This window comes from Xiphophorus hellerii, chromosome 13, assembly GCF_003331165.1.
Source record: "Xiphophorus hellerii strain 12219 chromosome 13, Xiphophorus_hellerii-4.1, whole genome shotgun sequence".
Taxonomy (NCBI): domain Eukaryota; kingdom Metazoa; phylum Chordata; class Actinopteri; order Cyprinodontiformes; family Poeciliidae; genus Xiphophorus; species Xiphophorus hellerii.
This window is the reverse complement of record NC_045684.1, coordinates 10,226,254-10,250,303: the sequence shown is the minus strand read 5'-3', so window position 1 is coordinate 10,250,303 and position 24,050 is coordinate 10,226,254. Positions and strand designations below refer to the sequence as shown.

At 37.5% G+C, this 24,050-nt stretch overlaps 1 protein-coding gene across 1 annotated transcript in view; it reads right to left on the bottom strand.

Annotated features, from left to right (window-relative positions):
* Positions 1-24,050, bottom strand: part of skic2 (SKI2 subunit of superkiller complex) — a 30,104-nt gene that overhangs the window by 4,208 nt on the left and 1,846 nt on the right. The window contains exons 3-26 of the mRNA XM_032581233.1: positions 23,304-23,425; positions 23,029-23,146; positions 22,776-22,890; positions 21,689-21,763; positions 21,550-21,603; positions 21,290-21,453; positions 19,826-19,981; positions 19,585-19,730; positions 17,857-18,003; positions 17,693-17,777; positions 17,509-17,615; positions 16,595-16,741; positions 15,307-15,403; positions 15,011-15,223; positions 14,483-14,593; positions 13,000-13,111; positions 12,796-12,914; positions 11,989-12,120; positions 11,739-11,876; positions 5,584-5,688; positions 5,222-5,357; positions 4,120-4,246; positions 3,733-3,943; positions 857-967 (exon numbers count right to left, since the gene is read on the bottom strand). Coding sequence (XP_032437124.1) covers positions 857-967; positions 3,733-3,943; positions 4,120-4,246; positions 5,222-5,357; positions 5,584-5,688; positions 11,739-11,876; positions 11,989-12,120; positions 12,796-12,914; positions 13,000-13,111; positions 14,483-14,593; positions 15,011-15,223; positions 15,307-15,403; positions 16,595-16,741; positions 17,509-17,615; positions 17,693-17,777; positions 17,857-18,003; positions 19,585-19,730; positions 19,826-19,981; positions 21,290-21,453; positions 21,550-21,603; positions 21,689-21,763; positions 22,776-22,890; positions 23,029-23,146; positions 23,304-23,425 — 3,048 coding nt within the window. The remainder of the gene's footprint in view (positions 1-856; positions 968-3,732; positions 3,944-4,119; positions 4,247-5,221; positions 5,358-5,583; positions 5,689-11,738; positions 11,877-11,988; positions 12,121-12,795; positions 12,915-12,999; positions 13,112-14,482; positions 14,594-15,010; positions 15,224-15,306; positions 15,404-16,594; positions 16,742-17,508; positions 17,616-17,692; positions 17,778-17,856; positions 18,004-19,584; positions 19,731-19,825; positions 19,982-21,289; positions 21,454-21,549; positions 21,604-21,688; positions 21,764-22,775; positions 22,891-23,028; positions 23,147-23,303; positions 23,426-24,050) is intronic.

Here is a 24,050-nt window from a genome sequence, read left to right as displayed (position 1 = left end):
TAATAAATATGGATTAAACATATTTGTGTAAAAGTTACATACTGCAGCTTTAAATCCAAACAGTCAGCTGCTGGCCACGTCCCCCCACCCCCAACTCAACGTTTACACTCACATGTGAAAATGGCTGCAAATAGATGTACAGTTACACAACTGCACATCTTTGAAAAGTATTAGTAGAGCCTCCTGCACAACGAACAATGATGCAGGAAGTGGTTTCTGGATGGTAAGTCAACAACAAAACACTTTTCTTTTCCAGTAGCCATTGTACAGCGCATACAGAGGTAAAACCAGCTGACCAAATGTGCTGGAGCTCTGCTTGGGTTGCTAAGTAACACCAAATGTGACTTAATTGATAGTTTCTAAAACAGAAATGCATTAACTTATTGTAAAAAACAGCTAAGTGGGTTTTTTTATGCTTCAGTTGTTTTTAGGAATTGAAACAAAACGGAAACATAAAAACGTGCAAAATGTGAATTTTGCAAAATAGATGCCCTTTTTAAAGCCACATGTTAGAGGAAAGGAAGCAAAGTATATTTGGTGCAAACATAGTTATGCATTGTAACGATGTAGTTGAAGTCAAAGAGAAAAATCCTGTAAGAGTTTTGTATATGTAGTTTTTTCTTTCTTTCAATTCTTTCAATCAGCTCTTCAAAGTTTTAACTCTTCAAACTTGAGTCGCACTTTAAAAAAAATCTTTCACGCTCTTATTCTAATTTTCTAGTCAAAATATGATAAAACGTGATCTATTTCACGGTGAATAACTATTTCCTTCAAACTTCAGCCTTCAACACAGTTGCATTTCACAATTTGACCAACTTTGAAAGACTAAACAGAAACTCTGTGGAAAGGTCCAAACCTTGATCCTCTGGTGGTATTCAGGCAGCAGCATCAGGGACTGGTCCGATACCAGGAACAGCAGCCGGTCCAGCTCCTCCTGAACGCTCATCCTCTCCTTAATACGAGCAAACTGGAACAAAAACAAAGCAACAAATCAGATCAACCGTATAACAGAAACACTGCAGAAATAATCAGACTTTAAAGCAACATGTTTTATACGAATGGTAAAAAATGTTTTCTTTCTGTTTTAGGTTTTCACGATTTGGGACGTAGTAAAACATGAGTTATTTAATTTGAACTTAAACTGATGCTACTTATTAGAGAAAAATGAGGCCGAAATGGAAAATCTAAATCTAAATACACGCCTGTTCCTATAGGAGAATTTAAACAAAGTAACAATTAGAGTAAAAATATGCTTCAATAATTGATCAGTAGGTGTAAAAGACTAATTGATGTCATTTGTTTCACCTGTTTTATATTCCAATGTTATCTTGATATTGATATTAGTAAAAACAAAAACAAGAAAAGAACTGTGAAGGTTTGTACACTGCAAAAACTATCTTACCAAGTATTTTTGGTTTAGTTTCTAGTGGAAATATCTTAATACTCTTAAAATGCAACCAAATTGACTTAAAAGCAACTTTTTTAGAACTTTTTGTAGAAGCAGCAGTGATAGTTTGTGGCTCATTTTAAGCGATAAAAGACGTAACAAAAAGAAAAGGCGTTTGATAAAAGACGGCGGGAGCAGCCGCTCTATTTGCTGTACTATGATTTGGAGGTGAGTTATGTTTGTTCGTAGTTAACATTTTTAACTGAATAAACATAACCACATATAATAAACATGTATAAAAATGACCTTTACATATAGTAATAAACATTTCCACATCACCTCCGATGCCCACCGGACTCTCAGTTGCGCCATGTCAGCTGTTTGGGATTCACCTCGGTTCTTACGTCACCGCGCTTTCTGATTGGCTACGTGTCACATTCTACAGGCTGCGTTCCCAGTCGCTCCCAGTCAGGGAAAACCCCACAGGCTGCGTTCCCAGTCGCTCCCAGTCAGGGAAAACCCCACAGGCCGCGTTCCCAGTCGCTCCCAGTCAGGGAAAACCCCACAGGCTGCATTCCCAGTCGCTCCCAGTCACAGAAAACCCCACAGGCTGCGATAATTGGGCCAAGACAATGTTGAATATGCCCGATTTTAGATCGGGCATATTCAACACACCACACACTGCAGGACGTTGTTAGGTTGTTGTAAAGGGAAAATCAGGGCAAAAAAAAAAAGGCTTTAGCGGGAACAAGTCTTGACCGGTCTGCAGTAATTGAAAGGTTGGGGACCACTGATTTAGGGTCTGGAAACTAGCCTTAAACTAGAGTTTACTTTCATTCCTCATGACTGCACAAACATCTCTCATTATTCATCCACACAGCATTAATAAGCAGATAAAACCCAGAATATTGACTGAAGACATGAGCACAGATAAGAGGAGGGTGTGATACGGGGAGTTAGAGCTTTTTATTATGCAGAGTAATGAGAGAGGTGGCTCAAAAGACACACTGTGCGTGTGAGTCGGCGTTCAGCCGCGGCTGTAGGTTTAATTATAGAAACAGGTCACATTCTTACATCTTATCTCCTTACTGAAGCTGCTTGTTTTGAGAGCTTAGAAGCAGATGTTTAAAGCTAGAGTTTGATATTATCCTGAACCTAGAGGAGAAACTGATGGAGAGATGGAAGGAAAACTGGAGCAGGGATAAAAATGAAGCAGGGCATGCTATAAAACAAGAGTCTTATGTAGAGCTGTGTTGTTAATTAGCTTTTTAAATATTCTGTTCTCATTAATATCGCTTTGTCTTGTATTTGTTGTGCCTCTCAAAAATATAAAGAAGAGGAGGAAAATTATTATTAAACTAGGGATGCAAGCAAGCCTGTTGGAAAAAGCAATTAATCAATCAAGCGCATGGAAAATTAAAATAAGCTCAATTTCCATTCTGATGATTAATATTTTCTGAGGGGCAATTTTCTTAACAGACATTCCATAATCAAATTTATTTATGGTTTTGGTTTTAAGTGGTTTTTATTTCTGTCATGTTTTATTTTGGATGTTAGAAATACCTCCAAATATCAATCAACTAACAATAAAACTTTCTTAAAAATCTGACTTTCTCTTATAACAATAAAGGCTAAATTTTTCATAATATTTTGGATGAAAAAATAATTAAATATTAACATAGTTTTGAGTCAGTTGTATTAAATAACTGAATAAACCGAAAATTGTGGTTTTATTAAACTTAAACATAAGGATGACCGTTGTCGCCCTCTGCTGGATTGTGGCCAAACTACAACACTAAATGCCGACTTTAATAAACGACTGGAACTAATTTGGATCTAATAAACCATTAATCGACAATTAATCGTTAGTCTATTAATTGTTTGGATTATTAGTTTGTAAACACAGTGGACTTGACTGCAGAAAGAGCCGGCGGCCTTAAACGCTGGCTGGTTGCCACGGTTACCCGCATTGATCATGCTGTTAACGTTAGCTGGCATGTTGCCGCCGTACTACAACTGTTTAATACAGCGTGATACAATAAGCTACGTTACTCAATTGACATTAATGAGTGAGATGCGTCTTAATGACGGATTTAATGCAGGCGAGTCGATAAATGACGAGAGAAAACGACCGAGACGTCGGACATTAACATGCTAGCAATATTAAACCAATTAGATCACGTACGATAATCAGCTCTCAATGAGATTTGAGATTATTATTTTTAATTATTATTGAAAATAGTTTAAATAGTTAGAATAATATATTCTTGCCTGCGTTGTGAAGGTGACATGCGCAGTAGAGCGGCAGTAATCCCTCTACATTAAACACATCCAGAAAAACACACCTGCTCTGCGAAGGTGGGCGAGTGGACGCAGTTGAAGTCCCGCAGGCTGTCCTGAAGCACACGGAGCCTCATGGAGCCCTCCACCACGTCCACGCTCTTCAGCTGGAGGTCGTTCACCGGGTCCAGGGTGGCCACGCCGCCCGGGTTCGCCTCGGCCAGGCGCAGCAGCTCCTGCGTTGTCGTGGAGATGGCCTGGCCGGGAGGTTCGGCCCTGAATCACCAAGGAGCGTAAATGATTGCCGTTATCACTATAGTATCACAAAATATTGCAACCAAAAATTCTAAGTCCATGATGCTCGCCCCTATTGGAAATGTAAACATTGCCTCAGAAACAGGTTTGGGTCCCAATCCCTCCATTAAAACATGAAAGATGGATGCTGACGGTACCTGAACCGAGGCTGTTGCCTCTTGTTGTAGTTATCGATTATTCTGTCGGAAATCACTTTGAGGGTTTTCACTGTGATGGCGGATATGTCCTGAAGTTTTAACTTCTGCACCGTGTGGCTGCATGGACCTGACAAAAACAGCAAGACAATGTCAGAAAAACATTATTCTGCATCTGAAAGGCCTGCTTGTTTACATATTAAAAAAAAAGCAGTTATGGACGTCACCTGAGCATAACTGCCTCCCTGCTGGCGGGCAAAAAGCTGCTGACTAGCATTGGTTTTAGCTGTTAAGTTATCAATAGATCTTTAATATACGCCTGACATTTAAAATAAAAAGGGACTAATCGTCAACACTATGGCAACTAGATAACAAGGCCAGGAAAAATATTTAATTAGGAAAATAAATAGCGAGGAAGAGGAAAATAGCTCAGTTATGCTAGCTTGACTTTGACAACCTTAACATATAGATGTGGTGTGGAATTCAGTGTTTCAGTTCAGTTAAAAATGTTTTTTAAAAAAAGGTGAGATGATCATCAATAGAGCTGGTGTTTAAATTAGCTAATCTACCACTGCAATGTTAGGTTAGCTAATAGCAGCGGTAGCTAATCAACTACAGGGATCACTTAATAATCACAAAACAAACATTAAGCCTATAATACTGTAACCGACTGAATGTTCTGTTCTTGGTGTGGGAAATTGAGAAATCTGAGTGTTTTTTTGGTGTTGAACCTTGAAACATAAAGTGGCGATATCAGTTGCTATGACAATGAGTCTTTGTGTAGCGTAGCAGACAGAGAGCGAGAAAAAAGAAGAACATGAGAAGTTTTGAGTTGTTGTTTAATGTTTTTTCTGCGTTATTTTTCCATTTGGTAACTTTTGCCCACTGCACTAAATTAATAATACCTACATCTCCAGGTTTCATTTCGTTCATAAAATGTTTCTACCACAGCAGCGCGGCTATGGATGGGATGTAAAAGAAGCGTCTTTTTGGCCTCCAGCGTTGTGCACAAGCGCAAAATTTCTGGTAGCAATAACATGCAAGGGGTCCATAGAAGAAGTGTAATAAAATGTTCCTTTGATGTTATGGGTTTGTGCAGCTATACCTTCAGGTATGAACAGAGCTGTGTTGTACAGGTGCTGGAAAGCGGCGTTGTCCTCAGCCTTTCTATCCACTTCCTCGTTCCCCTTCTCACAGATAATGAGCGCCATGAAGGTGCGATTCACAGCGTCGTTGGACACCTGTTAAACAAACAAGACGGAGTTATTAAAAGAACAAAGAAATTTCACTCACAAGGGTCGTCTTGCTGCTAATAGCGGCTCACTGAGGTGATTTTTTTTTACTGCTCACAGATCAAAAGTACACTTGAATACATAATGATCAAAAGCTTGAGAAATTAGGTTGGATGTTTACAACTGTGAGAAAAAGGGAGAACGTAATGCTCAGAGTCCAGAGTGTGTTTTCTACCTGTAGAATAACTCCCAGCGCGTTAAGATGCTGCTTGTTGTTGACGATGACAACTCGGCCAACAGACAGCGCTTTGAGTCCGTTCACAGACTCCAGGATGGCTTTCTGAAAACAAGACAGCAGATAAAGATGAAGCCAAAGTTACCTTCTCATGATCAGTGAAGGTGTAATAGAAAACCTAATTGAGGGATAGGGATGTTCCTAATTTACCTAAAAGTAACACAAGTGATTCAAATGCGTAATGAAAAGATTCCTGTCATGCATTTTGAAACAGAAAATAACTATAAATAGGGACAAAAATGTAATTGCTCATGAGAGAAGGAGAATATTCTCTGCAAATTTAATACAAAAATAATTGCCTTACGCTGGTAAGCCCAACAGGGTTTTAGAAGTTTCCGCTTGAAAATATAAAACAAAATGAATGATTATCAGCTCCACAGTTATCAGATCTAAATGCCAATGTTTGGTACTTGTGCAAAGGTAAGACACCATAGAGAGTTACACTAATGAAGTTGTTAACATGACTGATATATCAGTGGAAAAACAAAGTAAATTTGTTAAAATACATTCTCCCCCCCCAAAAAAGTGTCAGACTTTAAGAAATTAATATACTGTGTATATATATATATATATATATATATATATATGTAATGAGTGCGTCTTGCAGCAACGGTCATTTGGGTGCCCTAAGTTTTCTCAAATGGGGGGAACAAAAATGTAATTTGACGTCTTATAATGACATTTGACCAACATTAAGCTGCTTCCAAAGGGAAGCAGAGCAACAGATGTCAATTTAAATACTGATTTTATTTTTCCAAAGGGGTTTCCTAAGATTTGGACAAGGTGAATTTATTTATGTTTTTAGAAATAAAGGAAAAATAATGAAAGGCAAAAATTTCAGTGTCTTATTAACACTTAAAACCATTAAAAACCAATTAAAAGGCAACAACAAATGGTCAGATAGTTGAATTGTTTAAAGGCATCCAGGAGGCAAAGCAGACCCCATTTATGTGGAGAGAAATATCCTCCATCCAATCATGTCAACAGATTTAATAACGTAGCCAAATTCAGTTTAGAATGCAACAAATTCTTTAAGGGGTTGCCCTGGGCAACCACACTGAATCGCCATGGCAACGTTTACTTTCCTGGTTTAAAACTCAAATTTTCTAGGACTGCTGTTCTCTAAACCAGGACGGCGCTCTGTGTTTTTATTTGGTTTTTGGTGAGTCTGTTGGACATCTAAAAAAAATAAATCTAAATTTAAATTAATTTCACAAACATTTCTGAGGAAAATTGAAGATGTTAGATTTCTGCTGCCTCCAAACTTAAAACACATTGGTCCCAAAGTGCTTCAGTCAGTGAGGGAAATGCAGCTTTCAGGACACTTTTAAAAGTCACACAAGTATCTACTATATATATTTACATCAATACTTTTATTATTACTTATTTATTTATTATTATTAGAGCCTTGCAACTAAAAATCTTTCAATTTGTATGTTTTTAAACGTACAATTGAATGACAAACTCTGTCTATGTCTAAGCAATGATTATAAAACAGAGCCCTGATGGGAGGTTGTGACATCACAACAATGATGTCACACATAGACTGATGATGTCACCAATGTCACCCTTTGATGCTACAGCTTTTGTCTATGAGTCATCATAATTCTCTCCAGTTGGATTTTGGCCCTGAAGCTGTCTGCCCTACATTTTGTTTCGCTCTGACATTTTTGGATTTACCCGCGAGAAAAATCTCAAAATGTATAAAATTGAGAAGGAGAAGGCAGCAGCAGGTGCCATGTTTGATGCTGAAAAAGTCCGCAAGAAGAACAGGAGGGCGCTCCAGAAGCTCTTGAAAGTCAACGCAGAACTGGAGAACGCCAAGGCCCGCAGAAGACGTTATCAAAATCGGAATAGACTGGAGAAAGACGAGAAGGAGTTTTTCGAGGAATCCGAAAGACGGCTCTTTAAGCTGAATTTGGAATCTGACATCTGGATTGATGAGAAAGACAAACTGGAGAATCTATGCAAAAGGAGAGATCTGCTTTTTGATGTAATGAAAAACACGAACGAACAACTACTTGAGGCACCTGTGATGAAATCTTTGAAAGGGGCCGCGCAACAACAGCAGGAACGGCTGACATTTCTTAACAGAGAGTTAAAAAAGAATGTCGCCATCTTGTCACGACAACTTGTACACCAGACTAAACTATTTGATGAGTTCACAGAGAAGGAAAAGGAAAACAAGGAGATGATGGCCCTTCAAGACAGCTACTTTAAAGAGATCAGGCAGAAACTAAAAACGTACGACCTGGTCACAGTGAAGGAGAAACTAGCGGCAGAACAGGAAGAAGTGAATGAAGCAGTCCAAAAGAACGAGAAACTAGTGGAGATGATCAAAACGTTGAGACAACAAGCCATCAATGTGCCCATGTTGAAATACCAGTTTCTCTGCGCAGTAGATGAGAAACGAAGGCTCTCAGACCTCAACAAAGAGTTAGAAAAGGCGATTCAGGTCTTAACAGACAGACTTTCGGATCAAACGTCTTGGGAGGCTGTTTACAATGACATGGAGAAGAAGATCGGAGATCTGGAGCAGGCTGAGAATGATTACCTGAGCAAGATATACGAGTTGAAAGCAAAAGCAAAAGCAAAACTTGGGACCAAACAAAGGCTTTTCACGTTTAAAATGGAGAGAAAGAAAGAAGAGAAGCTGAACAAACGCTTGAATTATTTCAAGACTAAGATCAATAATCTCCTGAAGGAATATAAGGCCTTCCAACCAGAAATTGAGAAATTTCTGGGGGACCTTAAATCTCCTTATGACCCAGTGAAATCCCCCCATCCTCTGCTGAGGGGATCTTTAGCAGATGATTTGAATTCAACAGGAAACGCTGCTGCCATCAGAAAACCAGAAAAATTTTCAGATGAGTCTTCAGGTGAGATAGATTATAATCACAGCATCACTGAGGAGTCATCAGATTCCGACCAGAAACGTCGACGATCCACAGTAAGACTAACACCTCCATCAAGAGCATTTCATTCAGGGGATGAGTCAACAGAGTCAACAGATTCCTTAACAAAAAGAGATAGTTTGTGCCGCACAGCTGACGAGACGTCTGAAAACAAAACATCAACAGAGGATTCAACAGATTGCCATGAAGAAAGCGACACTCAATTGAAGAGAAGGTCTAGTTCAAAAGTCAGATGTTCAAAAGCTAGAGGAGAGAGTGAAGACTCAGACAATGACAGCAAATATAAAGCGAAAGCACATTCTGGACGGTCGAAAGACAGAGTAAAAGGCAGGAACCACACAAAGGAGGGATGGTGGAAGTACTTTTACTGAAGGGAGAAGACGGATAGAGAGGAACGGAAGGATGGACTTTAAAACTTGGGTTCTCTCCGGGTGCTCCGGTTTGACAATACCATCCAAAACATCTATGATAGATAAATCGGTCTATCATTGATGGGCGGACAGAGGGAGGGGGGAGGATGGGGGGATGGACGGAGGGAGGGGGGAGGATGGAGGGATGGACAGAGGGAGGGGGGGGGCATATGGGGGGAGGGGGAGGATGGAGGGATGGACAGAGGGAGGAGGGAGGATGGAGAGATGGACAGAGGGAGGATGGGGGGATGGATGGAGGGAGGGGGGAGGATGGAGGGAGGGGGGAGGATGGAGGGAGGGGGGAGGATGGAGGGATGGACAGAGGGAGGATGGGGGGATGGATGGAGGGAGGATGGAGGGAGGGGGGAGGATGGACATATTTTCTAACTTAGGTTCTCTCCGGGTGCTCCGGTTTAACAATACTATACAAAAACATCTATATGTAGATATATAGCAAAATATATATATATAATGAATACATTTTATGTGTATATATACATTTATGTATAGAAATATATAGCCACATTTTATTTTATATAAACAAATATAGATAAATAATAATTTTATTTTAAATATACATAAAAAATATATAGCCATATGTTTATTTTATATTATATATATATATATATATATATATATATACTGCTCAAAAAAATAAAGGGAACACTTTAAGTGTTAAACACCTGTTTAAGTGTTCCCTTTATTTTTTTGAGCAGTGTATATATACATACAGTACAGACCAAAGGTTTGGACACACCTTTTAATTCAATGAGTTTCCTTTATTTTCATGACTATTGACATTGTAGATTCACACTGAAGGCATCAAAACTATGAATAACACATGTGGAAATATGCACTAAACAAAAAAGTGTAAAACAACTGAAAATACCCCTTATATTCTAGTTTCTTCAAAGTAGCAACGTATTGCTGTGATTACTGCTTTGCACACACTCTGCATTTTCTTGATGAGCTTCAAGAGGTAGTCGCCTGAAATGGTTTTCACTTCATAGGTGAGCCCTGTCAGGTTAATAAGTGAGATTTATTGCCTTATAAATAGTCATGAAAATAAAGAAAACCCATTGAATTAGAAGGTGTGTCCAAACTTTTGGTCTGTACTGTATATATATATAAAAATTAATTTTATGTATTAAAACATATAGCCACCTGTTTCTTATATATAAATATATATAGATAAACAACATTTTTATATATACATAAAAATATATATAGCCATATGTTCATTTTATATAAACATACATACACACACACACACATATATACATATAATATATATATATATAATGAATACATTTTTCATTATATCATTATATAAAAAAGATATATAATGATATATATATATCTATATATATCAATATAATAATGATATATATTATTCATTATATAAAAAAATATATATATTTAAATATAAATATATATATTTATATATATATATAAATATATATATATTTATAATATATATATAAATATATATATATTTATATATATATAAATATATATATATGTGTGTGTGTGTGTGTGTGTGTGGGTGTGTGTGTGTGTGTGTGTGTGTATATGCTATATACATACAGTATATATAGTATGTTATTTAGAGAGTTTAAGGACCTGTTTCAGCTGTGCCCATATGGGTCCTTCTGGCCATGTAAAGAATCTATATTCAACAAAAAATGTCGTTGAGTTACAGGAAAATTGTTCTTTTCTTCATATAAAATAAAAGCAATAGTCACAGAAGCTAAAAACAGTAAAATATCAAAAAAATGTCAACAAAGCAAAAATGCTAAACTCTCATCTCGCATGATATTTTCTGAACTCTAGGTGGCGCTTGTTGAGTGTCCCGTAGCGTAATGTGAACTCGCGTGCATACTAAAATCCATGAGTTTAAGTCAGGATATAAAAATTTCAAATAAATATAAAAATGTTTTGATATTATATGACCATTGTGCTTGCCGTATTCCCACCCCTGGCTCTCTGCTGCTGTTTTATCCAGGAAGCTGCAAGCTTTCAGCACACTACAGATTAAAAACAAGCAATCAGCCTGTCGTCAGCGGACAGTCTTGCATTAGTTTGGATTGGAGTTTGGATATAGCTTAAGCAACAAGCTAAATAAGGAGTTAAAACAACGTCAAAATTTAATACAATTTACAAGGAAGTCATTTTCATGCAATATAGAAATATGGGTGAGAGTTAGCACAAATGTTTATATGTAAACTGAGGCTAACATATATGAATGTGTGGGTATGGATGAAGATATATATATATTTATATTTAGATGTATGTGTTTGGTGAGTCCATGGAAAAAAGAAGATAAAATGAAAATTAACTAAATGTCAAGATTTTCCTGCCTTCTTTTATTAAATAATGACTGTCCATCTGAAAACATGGTATGAGTTTGTGGGGTAGAAGTTCATAAGTTTTTTTTACTTCTTCTTGCACCTTTTCAAGCATGTTAAGATCATTATAGTGCTTTAAGTAGTACCAGCTCTAGCACTTAGGAAGAAGAGTACTTTTTCTGAATGAAACAAATAATCATTGTATGATTGTTTGTCGATATCCGATATCTGAGTGAACTTGAATTTAGAAAGTCAAAATGTAAATGAATCCAATGGGAGTGGGGAGGTTTGCTGTTGTTTTTTTATGCACAACAACAATACAACTAAACTGTTTCTGAAACTCTCTGCAGTAGGTTTCAGAAACTTACTGAAACTTATCAATGCAGTTTATATTTATTTATTAATCAACTGATTGGGGTTACCTGAAGGGCTTCTCTGGTGTTCTGCATCTCTGTTGCTGTATGATAATAAGGCAAGATATCAGAGAGCTGGCCCTCTGTCTCTAGAGGAGGAAGAGACGCCAACATCTGCTTCAGGTGGCTGATCCTCTTCTCATGCGCCTACAACAGCAGCAGAAGAAAAACAGATTTATTCGTCAGCTTTCAGACTGACTTCTAAAATCCTCTTACTGCTTCTCTGTTTGCTGCCGAGTTGTTTTTGTGCAGATATCACCTGAGTGTCTCTGTGGCTTTCAGAGAAGCTCCTCCTCATCATGTCGGTCACTCGGAGCGCTTCGACCCGCAGCAGGTTCAGGATCATGGTGTAGGTCAGTCTGAACTGGGACTGGAGGATGGTGGGTTTTCCCTAAACCAAACAGAGACAGAAATCAGGCGAAACTGTTTCTGAAACTTTCCAGCACAAAAGCTCAACTGCAGGTTATATTTATTTATTAATCAATTTCTATTTTTTTTTAGTCTATTTCTGGGATGGAGTGCCTTTTGAAGAATACATTTATTGCCGGGCAAAGCAAGGAAGGATTGAAAAATTTGGTTGAAACGATTAATCGTGGTGAACTGAAATAATCGTCAACTAATTTAGTAATCGGTTAATCGATAACTGGAGTATATAGACTCAAAAAGGGTCATTTTTATTAAAATAACCTTTTCATAGCAAATGGTCATTTCACCCCCAACATATTCAGAGCCGTAATTATGCCAAAACTATACAAAATAATCATACATTTTGCATTCAAGATAAGAACAACTTAGTAAATATTTTCTACACAAACCTCTTCAAGTTCACTAAATTAATGTTATGCTACTGCATGTTAGGCAATAAAATTTTTATTTTCTTATTTAGGAAAACATTTTTCTGCATCTTTTAGTATGTTTTTATGGTGGTTGAATAAATAATAAAGACCTAGGCCCATGATGAGTGGAGAATCTGTACATCTTAACAGTCGGGAGGTTTTGAAACAGCACATTTTCACTCCCATCGCAAAAGTCTCTGCTGTGAGTTTTCAAACATGGAGGGACTCACCATCATCATGGCGTGCAGATCGGCCATCTCATGAACGCCCGATTTACACAAAATGATGACTGTTCCTGTGGCGTCCAGGCCTCTCCTTCCTGCTCTGCCCGCCATCTGAATGTATTCGCCTTGAAGTGGGGATCAAAATGCAGAAGATTGGATCAAAATGCTGCTATTTATCCAATGACAGAGAAAGCCAGGAGCGTTTCAAACCTGGCAGCAGGTTCCTGAAGCCGGTGCCGTCGTGTTTCCTGATGCTGTCGAACACCACGGTCCTGGCGGGCATGTTCACTCCCATTGCAAATGTCTCTGTGGCGAACAGCACCTGGGGACAGAAATGAGCGGGAAAGAGATTACAGTAAACAAACAACTGTCTTTATTAAGTGTCCCATTATGTTTTCTTCAACAGGTTAGGATAGATCTATGGGCGACACCAAACATGTTCATTACATTTTTTGCACAAAATCATCATTTTAGTTTTAGAGCCTCCATATAAATCCAAATAAACTGTTATTGTTCATGTCCCTAACTCAACATTTACACTCACACGTGAAAATGGATGCAAACGGGGGCACAATTATGCAACTCTACATCTTTGAAAAGTAGAAGTAGATCCTCCTGCACAATCAACAAGAAGGTAGCAAGTAGTTTCTGGATGATAGGTCAACAGAGTGCAGGGTTTCCCCCAGTATACTATAAGCCTGGCGGGCCACCAGGCTTTACTTGCACCCCCACCAGGTTTAGCATTGTTTACTGATTTTACGTTTTTTATTGTTTGACTTTTTTAATAGAATAGAATAGAATAGAATTCAACTTTATTGTCATTGCACTGTCACAAGTACAAGCAACGAGATGTAGTTTGCATCTATCCAGAAGTGCTCTACGAGATATAAATATTTATTTACAGATGTACAAGACTATGTATGTATGGACTATAAGGGGTTATAGCAAGAGATATAGATATTGTGTATAAATATAAATATGGGAGCTATATGCACAGATTATACAGATTATACAGAATATACAAGAATGTTAGGGAATGGATTATAGATAAATAATGGCAGATAAAATTTAAAATTACACAAACACAAAATTTTAAGACTTCATAGTTGGGATTTAGGTGTTTTTAATAATGTCTTCCAAGAACACACAATTACCTAGTAATATTTAAACATTTTCTGTCAACATTAAAAAAAAATTAACTCAAAAACATGCTAGGTCGCTGGATGACTGCCCTATCACGGCCCTGCCACTGGGCTTACCAGGTGTTCTGGGAAAAACCTCTTTTTGGTAAGGCAAAGTAAGGTAAGGTAAGGGTTGGTATGGTAAGTTTTGATAAAGTTTCATAAGATAAGATAATCCTTTACTAGTCCCACAAATCGGAGATTTTAGCTGCATAAAGCGCATATAGCGGTAAAACCAGCTGATTAATGTGTTGGAACTTAGCTTGGGTTGCTAGGTAACAGGCTATCCATCGCTGGGGTTGCTAGGTAACGGTGCAGTGTGACTTAACAATCAGGAGGTATTTAAAATAGCACATTTTCAAGACACTAAAAAACATTAACTTATTGCCAAAAAACAGCTGTTTTGAGCTGCTTTTAGACGCATCTGAGACTCAGATCCACGTGTAAAAACCTGCAAACTGTGAATTCTGCATCATAGGTCCCCTTTAATCTAAAAACAAACAGCGACCGACCTTTACGAGACCTCGGGAGAAAAGCATCTCGATGACCTCCTTCAGGATCGGGAGGATCCCGCTGTGATGGACGGCGATGCCTCTCTTCAGAAGGTCCCGCATGAGCAAGATCTGCACAAGCAAGTCCGTTTATCACAATATATTCTGCTATAGTGCATAGGAACAGTTAGTCAACAACAGACAGGTTTTCTGTAGGTTTTAGATCTGAGGACTGAGGAAAACGTTGATTTTTACATGTTTTCCAGATACATGAAAAACATGAAACTAACTAGTTATTTTAAAGTTGGTTTTGTCTTAATTCAAGTTTACTTGGTAAGATTAGGTGTTTTTGCAGTTTCTAAATATTTGAATTATTTCACTTTTGGTTTTCAGAAACTGAAAGCCATAATCATCAGAAATAAACTAAATCAATTTAAATTCGTCCCTCTGTGAATTTAAATAAATGAACTTTTCTACGATCTTCTGAATAACTGAGTTACATCTCAGTACAGACCAACTTTCTTTGTATAAATAGTTGCAGCCGTTCACCTGCGGCAGCTGCCGGTCTCCTCCTCGCAGCCGACTGAGGCTCTTCTGGAAGAAGGAGTGGATCTCCGCCTTCTCTATGGAGGTGGTGAGGTCCATGGAGTCCAGCGAGCGGGCGTTCTCGTCGCATCGCGTCCGAGAGAAGGTGAAGGCCACCACGGGGGTCTGCTGCCGCTGGGACAGGAAGTGTAGCAGCGTGAGCCACACCGCTCGGTCCTGGAGGGAAAACAAAACGGACGAAATGTGAACACAAAAACTGTGATGGTGGGTGGAACCAACAGGCAACGCAGGACGATTACCTGGCTGGCTGAGGTGTGCTGAGGCATGCTCTTTGTGCCGAATGACTGGGCGTGTTTGCTGGTCCGCTCCTTCTTTGTGTCAACAGCGTTATAGTAGCTGAACAGACAGATTTTTATTTTAATTTACTGAGACCGCTGCCTGGAAACTGACAGTATTTTTATTGATTTGGAAAAAGTTCCATGTTTAGACAGCACCTGTAGTTGTCATGCCAGGCCACTAGATGGCACTGTGTGTTTAGCATGTCTATTGAACACACCTCACTAGCTTCCACTTCATTGTAAACCAAAATGAAGAGTATTAGGCCCATAAAATGACAACGTTAAAGTCATAAAATTACAAACGTAAAGTCAATATCACAAGAAATTATATAAGAATAAAGTCGAAATATTACGAGAACAAAGTTGTAATACTAATTTAAGAAAAAAGTCAGCATTACGAGAATAAAGTCGTAAAATTACAAAACTAAAGTCATAATATTACAAGAAAAAAGTCATTACAAGAAGTCGTATGACAACAAAGTCACAGTATTATGAAAATACAGTCATAATGTTACAAGAATTAAGTTGAAATATTACAAAAATAGTTGTAAAATTACAAGATCAAAGTCATTATCTTACTTGAATAAAGCCAATATGAGCATAAAGTTACAGAGTTACAAAAATTAAGTCAAAATAACGTGAGAATAAAGTTGTTACAATATAAGCAAAAGTTGGTATTACAAGAATAAAGTCATAATATAATATTATGAAAATAAAGTGATAAAATTCCAGAGACAAACTCATACGAGAAAAAAGTCTAAACAATACAGGAATAATGTAGCATTATGAGATTAAAATCATAATATGAGGTATTCTTGTAACACTCTGACTTTTTTCTCATAATATTATGACATTATTCTCGCACGAGTTTATTCTTGTGATATTATGAATTTATTTTTGGAATTTTATCACTTTATTCTCATAAGTTTTTTTTTATTTTCTTATTGCGGCCCTAATACTCCATCACACCCTCATGTAACGCATACATTCCTTTTCAGAAATTATGCTAAACTGAACAGGTTAAGTAGCACAATGCTATCCACAACTGTTTTTGTTATCTCCCCCTGTATGTGTGGAATAAACCCTGAAGTCATCCGTTCTGCACACATGCGCTTTCACACCTGCAGAGCTCTTCACACCTCTGCTGGGCTGCTACAGAAACGTTTCACTCTGAGACCTGATGTCACAGAGTGCCGGTCAGAGACTCTGGTCACTGGTGTCGTGCAAACGAGCGGCTGGAGAGACGTACCCTTTGGTGAGGAAGTTTCCTGCAGCGTCCACCAGCAGGAACATCTCCTTCTGGGTCTTGGTGCTGTTTCCAGTGTACAGGTAATGCTCCAAAGGTACGGGCCGCTTCATGGTGCTGATCACGTAAATGTGCCTCTTCTTAATACGACTGGGGACCAAAGGACTCGAGTTAGGAGTTTCAGAACAGAGTTATAGCCTCCAACTTCCAGTTTAGCTTTGAGAAGTTACTAGGGCTGAAATGATTAATCACGATTAATCGGTTATTGAAATAATGTTCAACTAATTTAGCAATACTCCAATTGTTAATTGGAGTATGCAGACTCAAAAACGGTTTAAAGAACAACATATTCAGAGAAGGAATTAAGCTAAATATGTTCTACCCAAAACTCCTAACATGGCACAGTTTTAGCTTCACGTAGCTCAAGTGGTGTAAAAATCAAAATGTCCTTTTAAGAATCTTTTGCCATCAAATTATTAATTGGTAAAAGCAAAAATTTGTAAATTTATCTACAAATGATCAAGCATACACTAAAAAATAGTCTGTTATTGTATTTTAGACTACAAAATGTATCTATTCTTATTTATATTATTTTAAAAGGGAACTAAATTATTTTTTTATTTGCACATTTAATGTATTTCTAATATCGTATCAAAAAGACTTAAGTAGTAAATGAAACATCTGCAGAATGTATCAACTTTTTTGTCCGGTTTATCGATTAATCGTCAGAATATTCGATAGGATAATCAGTCACTAAAATAATCATTAGTTGCAGCCCTACGTTGTGTGTTTGTAACCTGCTCAACGAGCCAAACATTTATAATGTTAGTAAGCTGGCCACTACTCAGAGGGTTCACCATTGGTCAACCTAATTATTGATTACTAAAATAATTGTTAAATGCAGCAACAGAAGTTACCCGATCCACTCGCTGAACTCCAAAGCATTCGGCACCGTGGCGCTGAGCAGGATGATGCTGACGTGATCTGGAAGCATGATCAGCACTTCCTCCCAAACCACCCCTCTCTGAGGCACACAGAAGAAAAACTGCTATTCTCACAGAGGAAGCAGAGGAAATAAAGTCTCCAAGGAGATTTCCTGACCTCAGCATCATTAATATAGTGGACCTCATCGAAGATGACCCACTCCAGGTCTCTGATGACCTCTGAGCCGTTGTACAACATCGACCTCAAAGAAAGCAGCAAGATAAGTCAATGTAGACGTTTTATTCATCACTTTGAAAGCAAAATACTCAACATGAAGATACCTGAGGATCTCTGTGGTCATGATGAGACAGGAAGACTCGGGACTGAGCTGGACGTCTCCGGTCAGGAGTCCCACGTCCCCAAAAGTGTTTTTAAAGTCTCTGAATTTCTGATTGGACAGAGCTTTGATGGGAGACGTGTAGATGGTCCTAGAAAAACCCAGAGGTCCAAACAGGTTGAATTAGGATCATTAGTAGTACTAACATCTCTGTATTTTATGTTTTTGTGTCTTTATAAAGGCATTTGGTGAGTTTAAAATGTTTTCTGTGCCACACTTTGGTCTTAATTTAAAATTCTTTATAACTAAAGCTGGATTAGAAAAGGAGTTAACAAAATATTTTTTATCAAATTATCATGAACAACATATTTTATCAATATTGTGTTTGATAAATAATAGGTCTGCACAATATATCATGAGTACATCACAATAGCAGTGTGTAGTCCTGGAAGCACAAATACACTGCAAAAACACAAAATCTTACCAAGTATTTTTGGTCTAGTTTCTAGTGCAAATATGTCTTCTTATAAGATCAATATTATGGGATTTTTTACTTAAAACAGGCTTCTATTTTTCTGAAAAGTTACCTACTGTACTAAGATATTTGCACTAGAATCTGAACAAAAATAGTTGGTATAGTTTTCTGTAAAATTATATCTTGTGTGGGACAGAAAGGAAAGGAGGAAACAGACATATATTGCAACACTTATGAATATTACCCCCATTGAAAGATTTTCTTGTATCATGCAGCCCTAGTAAATAAATAATGCACCAACAATGACAGATGATACAGATAAATTCAGTACATTAAAACCTTTATTCATATTTTGATTGTTCTGTTTCAGCGCCATCTAGTGGTGGAGTCAGAAACGCTTCGATGGAATCAACAGTGACTTGAGATCTATGGTTCACGAGAAGTGGGTTTTTAACGAATTATGTTAATCTCTTGGTAATATTTATAAATCCCCACTAAACAGATTTAAATTGCAGAAAACAAGTGAGATAATTAGAAATCCAGATAAACTTGCTGCAGAAATTGTTATCCATTTAATCTGCAATTAAGTCCCATAAACTCCCAACATATTGAGTTTTATTTCATCTTTTCCACTCCTCTGTCTAAAACTAATTTGTTTTTATTTAATCAATTAGTGTATACATACAGCTCTGGAAAAATAAGAGATTGCTTAAAATTATAAACGGTCATATACCTATATACTTTTTATACGTTTATGTTTGAGTAAAATGAACATTGTTCTTCTACTCTATGAACTACTGACAAACATGTCTGCAAATAAATAAAAAAATTTTTTTTATTTATTTGCAGAAAATGAGAAATGGTCAAAATAACAAAAGACATGCAGAGCTTTCAGACCTCAAATAATGCAAAGAAAACAAGTTAATATTCATTTAGAAACAACAAAACTAATGTTTTAACTCAGGAAGAGTTCAGAAATCAACATTTGGTGGAAAAACCAGGAGGTTTTAATGGGGTTCAGTGCAATGGGCTCTTCATTTTTTCCAGAGCTGTGTAATTTCAGCTTGTTGTAGATAATCTCTTTGTGAATCCATATATGCACATTGCCTTTTGGATTATTATTGGTATTCTAATTAATTATTTCATTCCACACAGCTTTTAAATCAATACTCCTGTTAAATCGCAGCCATTATGTCTCACATATTCCTCCTTCTCCTTTAGGCAGGCAGTAATTAAGCTGCACCAACAGTTTCTCACCTTGTCATGTGTTTCTGGGACAGAGCGATGGCGTACTCAGCCACCACCGTTTTGCCGGCCGACGTGTGAGCGGCTACAAAAACGGAGTCGTGGGCCTCCAGCCTCAGCACAGCCTGCTTCTGGAAAGTGTCCAACTCAAAGGGCCACTGAAACGGAGGAAGGCAGAGAGTCAGGCACCAGCGGATGCTCCATCACAGCCAGACAGAGGTAATTCAGAAATGAATCATATTCGAGTCGCCACCTTGAATGCCGGGTTTGGGATGCGTTTGTAGAAATCCTCGCAGGGTGACAGAATGTCCACAGGGATGGCCCATTTCTTTTTCTCCTCTGGGTTCTCTTTTGGCTTTGACTTGTCTGTTTTTCCTGCCTCTGTTTGGGAACAAGAAGACTCTGCATCCTGAAGACGGACAAAAAAAAATGGATTTATTAAAAGCTTTTGTTTTAAAGTGATTAATTACCGCAAGAATAAGTCCAATTTATGCCATACTTTTGTTTACCAATTTGATGTGATGCATTAAGACATTATAGTGAGATTAAAACATTACACAGTTATTATTCTGGGGAGAAAAAGATTTAATTCCAGTTCATTTGTTTCAAAGAGTTGATTATGATGCATTTTCTGTCTGATTATATATAAAATATTTTTTTAATCTAAAAAAATATTTTGTCAGTACTTAAAAATGTTCACTTGAAGTGTGTCGGATTCCTACTGCAGATGAATGTGTGTATGAATGACTGTAGCATAAAGAGTTTGGAGTCCTCTGACTTGAAAAAACTATTGATCATACCTCAGCTAATCATTAATCATTGGAGGCACCATGACGGACATTGGAAGTGAGGGACGCTAGTTTTGAACAGAGCGACTGAAATTGTTTTCCCAAGTTGTTTTTGTCAGTTTATTCACTGATTCTACTTATTCGAGTCAAGCTAATTTGTCTGTGAACTTAACAGACCTGGTTGGGCCTCATATATACAAACTGCGGTATTTACAAAAGTTGGAAACAGCTAGCTTATAAACCGACCCGTACCTCCTCCATCCTGACATGTTGATTAAATTACCGACTTTGCCTGAATTCACACCACATGATTTATATCAATACGTTGTAAGCAGCGTTTCCCCTTACATCGGAGCAGCAATAAAAACCTACAAAAGACGAGATGCTAACCAGTCTTTTCCATACATGTTCGAAAATTGTGGTTTTCTCACATTGTTAAACTCTGACATTTTCATAAAATATACTGTAACAAACCCGGAACCTCTTAAGTTGCTGAGTATTAAAATAAATGATGATATTTCAAAACAGAACCGCATAAAGTGTATTTTGCTTCCCACATCGTACTCTGTTTGGACCGTTTCTTTTCCCCATTCTCGTACGGTCGCCATCTTTAAATCTGTACCTAAGGCTCGGCTTAAGCATGACCAGAGGCGCCCTCTTCTGGATGGCGGCCAAACTACAACACTCAAAGAAGGTCTAAGAGGACTGTCACTTAATTTATTGGAACTAATTTTAATCTAATAAACAATTAATCGCCAATTAATCGTAAGTGACGAAATTTTCAATACCCCTAGCAGCGTTAACAGTAGAAGGAGAAGGAGAAGTACAATTAAAATGAAGTTTTTGATGTCCAATGTCATCCAGGCTAGATTTAATAGTAGTAATAATAATAGTAGTAGCAGTAGTGGTGGTGATATTAAAAGAAACACCTTTATTCCCAGGTCTTCCAGGCTGTTAGTCCTGGGAATGTTGACGGCCTCTTGTCCTGCTTTGTCATCCTCCTTCTCCTCTGCTTCAGGCTGAAGATCAGGAATGTCTTCCAGTGTGGACAGCAGAGACATGAGGTTCACCTCTGGTTTTGCTATTTTGGCAACTTCACAGAGCAAATAAAAAAGCAGGAACCAGTGAATAAATTATCTCAAAGTTTTAAGAGCAAATTTATATATTTTTTAAATGTCTTGAACCAAACCTTTGTCAGAGAAATCCATCCCGGCTTTGAGTCCAGGAGGGATTTTTAGTAAATCTGAGGTAAACAATAACATGAAATGTTATTTCCTTTGTGGCGGTGATTTACAAACTTATACTCTCAAAACAGAAAAAAAACAAACCTTTCTCAAAGTTTATTTCCTCCTCCTGCTCAGATCTCGTCTTAATTTGGTCCAGAGTGAGTTCCTCCATTCCTCCTGTGAAAAATCAACAATTAAAGATTGATAAGCTGCTTTAAGCAAAACTCTACAAAAATAATATTTCTTCTTAATATCGTGCTTCACAGGATTCAGACCTTCTGGTAAATGTTTAAAGTGGCTTCAACCAGCAGGTCTGCAAGCTCAATTTTCAGGTTAACCTTTTTCTTCGACCTTATTTAGACTTTACCAAAATATGTTTTACTTTAAAACCTACTGTAAGATTGGTTGATAAGGTCATCCCAAATTATATACCAACATCTTTACAGTATTTTAACTTTCTGTACAAAAGTCTTGTTTGTTCAATTTCATTCAATTATGTTAAATAATACTTTATTTAATCAAAATGGAAACTAAATATTGCTGCAACTCATATTATAAAGAGTCTTTATAGATGGTGATGCTGTGGAAAGGAAAGATTTCCAGTAGTAAGCTTGTCGCAATAAGCAATTAATCTCATAATAAATTAAAACTTGGCACTTTTCATTCTGATTCTATTTTTTCAAGGGAAGTTTTGTTTAAAGAGATTTCATAATACATTTTATTTATGGCTTCGGTTGTGTGTGTTTTTTATTTTATGTTTTATTTATGTTTGGTCATTGTGTTTTATTTTGCATATTTAAAATGTCATCCAGTTCTAGTGTTAAGTGTTCTTTACTAAATTTTAACTATGTTAGTCTTTGAGAGGACAAACTTACATTATTGTGCAATTATTATCAATATGTTACTTTAAAATGGTCTCAAAACAACAATACTATCATTTATTGCAATCATTTCTGGGACAATTTATCACGATAGGCCTCTGGAGTAGGGGTCAGTTGCTGTATGACAGTATCATAGCTGTCATGACATGCTGAAAGAAATATTAGAAATATTTTACCACCAGATTGCAAGAAACTCTGCTCAGATCAGAGCATAAAGAAATTAGAGACGAGTTTAAAACCTCTGGACAATCCTGTCCACACATCACAGCAGAAAGGAAGTTCTGGATCAATATATCAATATCTCTAACCGGGGAGGAAGGGGTAGTTAGTGTTGCTTCCCCGAAGGCTTTCAGAAGGAGGCCCAGGCTGACGCTGCAGTGACAGCGAGTTTTTGGCCGACAGGCCAGTGTTTTCAAGTAAAACCTAAAAAACAAGCCAAAAAAATACAGATATTGGTTTATTTACTGAGATGGAGCTGGTTTAAGCATTAATGCAGCAGTTTTACACAACAGCTCTGCAGAGACTGAGTGGTTTATTGGTTTAAAGAAGAGAAAGTGTCACCTCTGTGAAGTCCAGCAGCATCCCTGTGGTTGGATCTCTGACGACTGAGAGCCCAGAGTGAAGCAGAGACGGGGCGCAGCTGAGCAAAGAGTCGACATTAACCTTCCTTTCAGTCACCCTGGGGAGAAAAACAAAGAAAATATCACATCTTCTTCAAGATATCATAAATTTACTATGATAGTGATTGTACATCTTTTATTTGTGAAATGGTAAGTCTTATGTGTTCATAATGGGCTGTCAATAATGACATCAAGATAATAAACAGTGTGGTATACTTGAGAAACTTCTGAAAGGCAAAGTCTGTGTCATGGATGGGCAGCCAGGCTGGATCCTGCAGAAACCGTTTCTCCACTTCTCTCTCCAGGCCCAGGCTGGTGGGTGGGAGTCCATGGGGAAGCTGTGGAGGACGGGATAAGATTAGAAATATTAGGGTCTTTTCCACATTTATTAATCAATAAGATTTGGACTGGACGATAAGGCCGAAAACCATATCACAATAGTCGTGTTTCATACTGGTTTACATTGATATTTATTTTTTTGTTTTAAATATCTAAAATACTACCAAACTGGTGGCATAACCTTTCCTGTTTTATCCACAGTTTTCTCTTCATACTGTTGTTTTTAATTTTTTTAGCAGTTAAGAAACTGTGACTGCACATGTTACTCAGCAGGTCGTTGCTAGGTAACCATAGAATGAGTGAGTTGCTAGGTAACCACAGACTGAGTGAGTCAGTTGATTCCACCAAAGTGAGAGGGTGAGAAGCTAAAGCTAAAGTTTCTCAACCTCCACACAGAAAGCTTTGCGGTTCTGGATCGGAGTTCAGCGAACTTATGAAATATTCTGTTCTGATATATTATCCATTAATGCTGATCACATGTCTGTCATGATATATGTTGTTACTGATTTATTGTCCAGCTCTAGATTAAATTAATCTGGAGGAGAGATGAGTGAGAACAGACAAAAATAGCAAAATACAACATTTATTCAAAGACAATAGGAGAAAAATAATGAAGTCAAAGGA